General features: G+C 42.8%; 1 protein-coding gene across 3 annotated transcripts in view; it reads left to right on the top strand.

Moving 5' to 3' along the window:
* The window catches only part of MFSD2A (MFSD2 lysolipid transporter A, lysophospholipid), a 23,880-nt gene extending 15,627 nt beyond the window's left edge, over positions 1–8,253 (top strand). For 2 of the 3 annotated variants that reach the window (XM_066574210.1, XM_066574203.1), the window contains exons 11-14: positions 1–63; positions 2,874–3,017; positions 5,660–5,836; positions 6,488–8,253. The exon at positions 1–63 is cut by the window's left edge and continues 50 nt beyond it. In XM_066574210.1, the coding sequence (XP_066430307.1) occupies positions 1–63; positions 2,874–3,017; positions 5,660–5,836; positions 6,488–6,542 (439 nt within the window). In that variant the 3' untranslated portion in view covers positions 6,543–8,253. Of the gene's footprint in view, positions 64–2,873; positions 3,018–4,105; positions 4,208–5,659; positions 5,837–6,487 lie in introns of those variants that run through there. The other variant, XM_066574220.1, reaches the window with a different exon arrangement.
* The last annotated feature ends 910 nt before the right edge of the window (positions 8,254–9,163 follow it).

Raw genomic sequence — 9,163 nt, 5'->3', positions numbered from 1 at the left:
AATAACCTACGTTGTGGCCGTAGCCGCTGGACTTAGTGTAGCAGCCGCATTTCTTCTGCCATGGTAAGAATGGTTTGTTTTGCATATGACATCTACAAGTAAAATTGAAAGTAATTCTAGTGCTTGCAAAAAGCTTCAGATTCTTCAAAATAATGCAAACCTAAATCCAATACTCGTGTAACTCGCATGACTTGGCCTTTATTCCGGGAAAATTTAAGACCTGCACCGTTAATGTTTTTGACTTGTGTTTGCTGGCTACTTAAGGGTCTTCATCTACACTGTGAAATAATCTATAGGGCAATGAGAATATATTTTTGGGCCTTGCAAATCACTGTAAAAGGTCATCCTTCATGATACAAGGACATGCTAAGATATTGGTTCCTAGCAGGATACAGACAGGTGACAGTGTTATTTAGGGGAGAGTGCAGAATACTGATATATATCCACTCACACTTATCATCCATGTTGAATCCATTTTGGATAGTGGATGCTAGTATTTTAGTTGTGCCCAGATAAGGTTTCTCTTAGGTGCTAGTCAATGGTTCAGTACCACGCTGGCCTAATGGTGACTGCCATATGACTAGATAAGGCCAGCTGCCCAGCACTAAATGTACCTCGCAAACGAACACCCCATTCTCCACCTACATCACAAGGCCAGACTGAATCCTGCAGAAAAGATAAACATGAGGCATTTATTAATATTTCGGCCAAAATATGGAAGTTTGCAATCCTCATCAAAGGTGCTCATCTTTGGTATACACCTCTTCCTGTGACATCACAGCAATAGTCCTTCAAAACGCCACCGACTGTCCGCTGTCTCTAACACTATGTCCTCTCTCTACCTAAAACTAAACCTCTCAAAAACTGACCTCCTGGTGTTCCTGCCCTCTACTAACCAACCTCATCCTGACATCTCCATCTTGGTGTGCGGTGCCATCATAACTCCAAGACAGCACGCCTGCTGCCTTAGGGTTATATTTGACTCTGATCTCTCCTGTACTCCCTACATCCAATCTCGGCACCTTAAGAACATCACAAGAATTTGCACTTTTCTTACAGCGGACACACTGAGAACGCTCACTGCTGCCCTCATCCACTCTCGGCTCAATTATTCTAACTCGCTGTTGATCAGCCTCCCTCACCCCCAAGCAATCCATCCTGAATGCGGCAGCCAGGCTCATCTTCCTGTCCAGCTCCTACTCGGACGCCTCTGCCCTGTGCCAGTCACTGCACTAAACTTCAGGCGTGCTCTAAAAACGCACCTCTTTAGGGAGGCATACCACATCTCTTAAATCGGACTCCTCTGTACTCCGGCTGATAACGCGCTCCCTGTCCTACCGACTGCAATCCCTGCTAGCTGCAATCAACTGCCCCTGGAGGCATACCGATTCAGCCACTATATGGCTTAATTTTGACCATTGTCTGTGTATAGCATCCCACATTCTCCACTCCTCCATACCGTGCACATCTCCAGCCCCCTTACCTTCCGTATCATGGTACTAGGGGCTGACCTGGCTTTGCTGGAGTTAACTCCCCCTGTCAAGCCCCAAGTTTCCGACTGGCAGTTTGTGCAGAGGCTCGGGTTATGGTCAGAATGAGCGCAGCACAGCGCCAGGGACAGTCTCATCCACAGCGGCGGGGTTCTCAGTGACAGCACCGAATCAGCACGGCGGCGGGGACAATGTCATCCACAGCGTCGGGGTGCACAGTGACAGCACTAGGAACAGTGTCATCCACAGTGGCGGAGACCTGCGATTGTTGGGATCTCACCTCCCAGCTCCTGTAATCGTGAGTGCGTTGTGAGCTTGTCGGGGCTGCTGTCTGTGTCCCCGTGCCCTGTCGGATGTCCACAGTCTCCACTCCCTGCTCCAGTGTCTCTCGTGGCCGCTCTCCCTTCTCCTTCATGCGCTGTCACCCCCAGCGGCTCCCATATGAGCTGTGATGCCGTCTGTGAAGCTAGCCACACAGTCTATGCTCCCGTCGACTGTCAGAACGCTGTCTTCACCCTCCATCCAGGTAGCCTGCTGCCAGACACAACCGCTGAGTCTTGCCGTCGCCCTCCACTGTGTGCTGCTAGTGTTCTCTGCCAATCGGCAGCTAGGGGCCTGACTGGCATTCCCTCCTGCTAAGTGCTGTCACACCCATAGCTTCTGGTGGAGACCAGGTACAACAGTACCTTGTTTCACCCCATTATCTGTAGTATGTAAGCTCTTTGGAGCAGGCCCCTCACCTCAACTGTTTCCATCAATTTATTACTACATGTAACTGTGCTTTTGTTCCCCCTGTCTTGTAAGCGCTGCGGAATATGTTGGCGCTATATAAATAAAGATGATTATTAATAAAAATAACTGTCTGCAGCAAATGTGACCTTCCCCAAGGAACATTGTGACCAGTCTGCGTCATGTTGGGAAGTGGTATATTAACCTGCCCTTGTGTCATTGGGATAGTCTTTCATTGATAGGACTTTTTGTTAGCTTAACAATTTACTACATACGATTTATATTGAAGATATTTGCTGGCTTCTTGCTAGCTTTTACACTAGTATGTCCTCCTGATTAGCTTTGTGGGAGATATACATTTTATGCAAGGACTGTAGGGTAGTCGGATAGTGAATAAACTGCACCCCTCAGAATTTAATGTAGCACAATACATGGCTTTTTAATATCTCTGCTCGGCTAATTAGAGGCATCCTGTCTGCACCCTGCAGTAACCAGCACAAGTCACTAGTGATATGCTATAACCCATACTGGTAGGACAGAATACAAATACATAATGTACGATTGAAGCGAGTGCTGCAGCTCTGCTGTTTACTGGATGTAGCTGGTTGATTTCTTTAAATGCACAATCTAATTTCGCCTCTCTCTGTCTGGCAGGTCCATGCTTCCAGATGTCATTGATGACTTTGTTTTGAAGAACCCAGATTCTCCTGGACATGAAGCCATTTTCTTCTCATTTTATGTTTTCTTTACCAAATTTGCATCCGGGGTATCATTGGGGATCTCTACACTAAGTTTGGAGTAAGTATGTGGAGTCTGTGGTGTGTCGCAATAGCTTTTGGTATCTGTATATGAGAAATTACTGAGCAATTGAAAAAGGTGGTGGTGCAGCAAGAAGAATGTATATTGCTGAACTCTATCTCTATCAGTTTCCATAACCTTGCTCTGTTCATGGCCGCTCTGAAAAGTTAGTTCAAATTTTGACACAGTATATGACTTACTAAATTGGCCATTTTAAAGGGGTTCTACTTCTAGCTGTTTAGCTGCAGGAAGTAGCCAGCTCCATACATTGTGCAGTGGCCCAAGTTGGTACTGCAGGCTGAGTCCTATTAAAGTCAATGGAACCCAGCCTGCTTTACCACCCCAGACAACTGCGCAATGTGCAGAGTTGTCTGCCATGATGAATTTACAATAATGGAAATGGCGAACAATGAATGTCTGCAAACTTGCACTCTGCTCACCCTTCATATTACATTGTAACATCAGTAAATTCTAAACAAAATTTTGCAGTCATTGTTTATAGGAATATCATAACTTAAGGCCCATTTAGGCACAGCGATTCTCGCTCAAAGCCGTCTTTTGAACAATAACCATTGCGTCTGAATGCATGGACATTATGCAGTTTTCGTGCACGATTTGTTCCTCGCTCAATTCTAGCTTTCTAGAATTAAGTGGTGAACTCTTATCAGCGGTGCAGGCTGTTATCACAGTCTGCAGCGCTGCTAAGATTCTTTCAGCTCATGTCCCGCTGGTAGTTCACAGCGGGACGTGAGCTGTAAACACAAAGAACAGTTTAGTTGTTTGCTTATGCAAAACAGCTGTATTGTTCGCTGAGCCATAGCAGTGGTATCCTGCTCTGCCTGCATAGCTCTTTAGTAGCTAATTAGCTACTATAGACTATGCAAAGATGATCGCTCAAAACTGTCACTCAAACTGTCGTTTAAGCGATTTTTGAGCGATTATCCTTCAGTGTAAATGGGGATTAATGCTTCCTGATTTTAGAACTGTATCTAAAAATTATTGTAGTACTAGGGGAAAAAAATCATTGTTAACTTGTAGAGGTTGTCAGATGGGATCAACATTAAATGAAGTATTTCATGTGTTTTTAGATAAACTTAATTTGAAGAAAATATTCAAGAACTGTTCCTCAGGAAGACTATAGCAGGGGTCCCCAACTCCAGTCCTCAGGGACCACCAACAGATCATGTTTTCAGGATATCCTATGGTAAGAACACCTGTAGCAATGTCTGAGGCACCGACAATAATTACATCACCTGTGCAACACTGAGGAAATCCTGAAAACATGACCTGTTGGGGGTCCCTGAGGACTGGAGTTGGGGAACACTGGACTATAGGATAAAGTCACTGCTCTTCCCATAAGAAATCCTTTTCTCTTTAGCTGGAGACTGAGTCTTTTTCCTCCAAAGATAAGATGCTGGAAGAGGAGTCTAAACACTTAGGCCACCCTCACACAGGGCGTTTGCAGAAATGCAGCGTTTTTCAACACTGCGTTTACTGCAGATTCCGCCCCGTTTCAGCAGCGCTGGCATACTTTATGCCAGCGTTTTGGCTGCGTTTTCAGCTCGGCTGAAAACGCAGCCAAGGACACTGAAAAGAAAAAAGTAATACTCACCTAGCCGCTGCAGTCCGGGTCGCGGCCGCTGGTCTCTGCCGCTGATCCGGGCTTCCCCTGCACTCCCAAGTCTATTGCCGTAGGCCAGGTTTGAGAACCCTGCCTCCAGCAATAGAGTGCTGTGATTGGTTGTCGGCGCTGGCTCGATGCCCAATCACAGCCCTTCATTGACTCTCAGGCAATCAGAGCTTGCTGGCGCTGATTGGCTGAGACAGTCAATGAAGGGCTGTGATTGGTTGTCGGCGTGCTCGATGCCCAATCACAGCACTCTATTGCTAGAGGCGGGGTTCTCAAACCTGGCCTACGGCAATAGACTTGGGAGTGTTGGAGAAGCCCAGATGAGCGGCAGAGACCACCGGCCGCGACCCGGACCGCAGCGGCTAGGTGAGTATTACTTTCTTTTTTTCCTCTAAGTAGCTGGGACTGATTTTCGGGGTAGGGCTTCTATTAGAAGCCCTAACCCCAAAAATCGGCGAGCGGTTAACGCTGCCAAAAACGCGGCACCAAGTGTTGCCGCGTTTTTAGCAGTGCAAAAAACCGCTGCCCATTCATTTTAATGGGCGACGCAGGGCTGAAAACGCCCCAAAATAGAACATGCATCGCTGTCAAAGCGCAGCGTAGGAAGGTGCTGCGTTTTCAGCCCTGTGCGAGCAGCACCATTGAAATGAATGGGAGTGTTGTACAGCGTTTAGCGCTGGGCTGAAAAGGCAGCGCTAAATGCTGTACAAAACGCCCTGTGTGAGGGACGCCTTAATTTCTCAGCTTTTCCTTTTTATGTTGAGATTGAAGGATCATTCACACAGGCGTATGCAGTTTTCAGGTCATGATTTATGCAGTGGTTTCACGGCCCAAAACACTGTGTATTCCCTGCATATCTGGCCCAGCTTCTTTTTTTCTTCTTCCGTGTGTATTTCAATACAAATAAATGGGGATTCAGCACTCTATTATGAGCATAAATAAAACTGAGTATATATACACATGTGAATGAGGCCAATGGAAGCATGTTGACTCAATCCATTCTTCATTCCAGTTTTGCAGGCTATCATACTGGTATCTGTGATCAACCAGAATCGGTGAATGTGACTCTGAAGTTGCTGGTGTGTGCTGCTCCCATATTAATGATACTTATTGGGCTCTTACTTTTTAAACTATATCCAATTGATGAAGAGAAGAGGAAAGAAAATAAGAAAGCTCTGCAGCTAATTAGGTGAGATCACTTATCCGTAGATCAAGAATCCTACTTGTATGTATAGAACATTAATACAGCTGTAAATAGATAGATAGATAGATAAGGTGTTCTCTGCATATCTGTCTATAGAGATTACTGGTAATAGGGATCTAAATTGGTTGTTACTAGTAAATTACGGTCATCAATGATCTGTGTATGGGGACAGCAGGAAACACATGAATAATGTGTTCCCTGCTAACTTGTGCCCCGGAAGAAAAGGCGAACAAACTGTATTAATTACTTCGGATGCCTTTACAACTAAAATAGTTTTGGTTTTCAGTGGTATAGGGATGCAATATATGATGCATATGTTACATAATGTAAACCTATTGGCTGATTTATTTTGGATATGCTTTCTGGTAGTTTGCTCAATTTAATAATGAATTGAGCAAACTACCAGAAAGCATGACAGGAAAAGGATTTTTTTTCTCCTCCTTTTGGCCATTCCCTCCCATTTAAAAGAAAATATATTATGTTATATAGGATAGGTCATCAATAGTAAATACCTGGAATACATCTTTGAAATATTAAAAGATGATAAAAGTGCTCTTACACACAAGTCTGTTGTGTATCTTGAATGTACACGTACTTATTTTAACAATTGACCTGTCTATCTTTTCTGGTCTACAGAGATAATGACCGGGACTCTGATTCCGACTCCATAGAGCTTGCAAGCAATGTATGACCCAGGCAAAGTGCCTTGCTGAAGTTTACACACAGGAGCTTTAGAGACGTTCAGTTTACCCCTATGGGGGTAGGTATCAGACCATGAATGACTTTTCTGCACTGTGGAGTTAAGAACCATGTCAGTTATCGGGGGCATGTCCCTGCTCCCTGGTGCTATCTGTGCTTGGCGCACACTGAATGCTGCAATCCTACTGAAAATTGCACTAACATAGGTAAATGTATTAACTGTAAATTTGCAAAATGGTTTTTGTATATACGGACTTCATTACAAATGTGTGGGGAACAGATAAAGTAATTATTTCAGTTATATTATATTGTACATGTGACCCCTAAATTATAGTACCTCGGCAGGTGGTGGATGCCTCCTAAAGCCAAATCTTGAGATTCAATGTATATACATAAATATAAGCGTTTGTGTTCCTAATAAATGTATATAATGTTGTATATGTTATGTTTCTGTTGCCATGTACAAAGATGTGAGTAATGTATATGCAACCACAATGTGCTCTCCAGGTAGACCTAATGTGGCATATTTATAAAGAGGCGTGATTTGAGGTTCTCCTTCTATAAAGGTACCAGCATCATGCACAGGGACTTTTATACATTCTTACATTTATTTAAATGTGTTTAAGAAATGCCAAAATTATCATTTGGCCAAAACTCACTTTTAGCAGAGCTGTACCATGACTGGCCGAATAGTAACAAGTGTCAGAACATGCATATGTGTATTTGTGCTGCATAAGGCTTAGTCTTACTTTAGTTACCTGAGTAACGTGAGGGTTTATGGCCTTGTCTTGGTTATGGAGAAAACTCCAACAGTAATTTATTGCAAAATATAATCCCAGCCTCGGCACTGAATGTGGATATCATACCTCCTGCTGCTCGTCTGCCTTACGAATGGGAGGTGTATGTACTAGACCGCAGCTCATGCAACCTCAACTTAGAAACTGGGAACTTCTTAATACAGAAGTCTTGAACAGTATTCACAGCATTTGGTGTTTCATGAAAGGGGTTAACTTCAAGAGCCAGTTAGCTATGTTACTACATACAGATCACAGCAGTATAATAAAGTGCACAAATTTAAAAAAAAGCCAAAATAGCAACCATGACAAGTGACCAAGAAGGATCTCAGTAAAACGCATAGTACTCATATACATATAAGGTAATTGGGTATAAAAGCCCTAGGACATGGTTTCCCTTGAGGAAGCAACATGAAACGCACATCGGGCTTTATGGGTATGTTTTGCGTTTTATAGCTGAACATACATTTTTGTTGACTTCCTCCCCCCTCTTTTTTTTAATTTATTTTTTATATATAGTCATTATGTTACATTTATGTATTTGAGTATGCCCTGTGTGTTCGGAGATCCTTCTTGGTTACTATTTTTATTCAAAGCATGTACAAAGGATATACTGATAGTGCTGTGCTCAGTTTGGAGTAACTGTTGATGGAATACTATAGAAGGTCAATAGACTGATTAGACGATGTGCCTGCAACATTGTGTTTATTACCGTTTACCTATGTGCATGGCCGTCAGTCTTCCTGTCCTCCTAATGTACTGTATTTTATAGGACCCTTCTCATCTGAGAGTGGTTTAGACCTGGGATAGTAACATCTTGGTTCAGTTTGAATTCTGTGTTGGGAGCTCTTGAAGCCGTGCTGCATTCCAGGTTACAGGCGGATATATATTTTGTACATTTTTTTTTTTTTTTAATATTTCTGAAGTACAAGAAGCAAAAGGCACAAGAAGGAAATTATTGTAATTTCAACCTATGAAAGCACTTCATCAGAATAGTGAACCTACCTTTTTTGTAGAGCTAGATAAATGTTACTACAGATGTGCATTGTTTTTGTGTTACCATGGTATGATTGATCTGTGATTGCAAACCGCAATGTGAATTTTATACTACAGTATTTCAGAAGCCACAGTGGTGTGTATTGTAATGAAAAGTGTCTGTAACTGCTTTACAGGTTGTGACCATAACATTCAAACTTTCATTAATTTCACCTTAAATGTGAAAATCATACATGAGGGGAGCTAAAGAGCACAAATCGGCTTATGCATTCACAATGATGTACTGTACAATAGATTAGTCCTCTTTAATAAAAAGGTTTAAAGTGCTTAGAAATTCAAAAGAACGAGGTTTACTTCCAATGATATTGTTGAAGACCAGGGTATACGAGTGGAGGATATCTGGTGCAGTATGTTATAAAAAACAAAAAAGCACATAAGCAGTCAGATGTTATATTGGGAATCCTAACCCACACAATGATCAGTACCTGGGGGTGTTTTTGACAATTTTTAATCATTGACTTCAATTGAAAACTCTAAACCTCGTGTGTGTGTGTGTGTGTGTGTGTGTGTGTGTTTATATGTTGTGTTTTTTAATTTTCTGTTTTTTTTTTTTATTTTAGCGCTGCCTCCCTAGTGTGCCGCTTCACAATAAACAGCCTGTCTATACCATGTATAATGAAAGTTGTGTAAATGCTGCCCCGCTCATCCCACACACCCAACTCATATGTTACCATTGTATTCCACTAATACACAACTGTTTGGTATTGTGCACAGCCCATGTTTCACACATAAAACTGAAACCCTTAGCAAAGGAACAATATCT

The sequence above is a fragment of the Eleutherodactylus coqui genome, chromosome 1 (genome assembly GCF_035609145.1).
Source record: "Eleutherodactylus coqui strain aEleCoq1 chromosome 1, aEleCoq1.hap1, whole genome shotgun sequence".
NCBI lineage: Eukaryota > Metazoa > Chordata > Amphibia > Anura > Eleutherodactylidae > Eleutherodactylus > Eleutherodactylus coqui.
The sequence above is the reverse complement of the archived record's forward strand: the minus strand, read 5'-3'. Positions and strand labels throughout refer to the sequence as shown.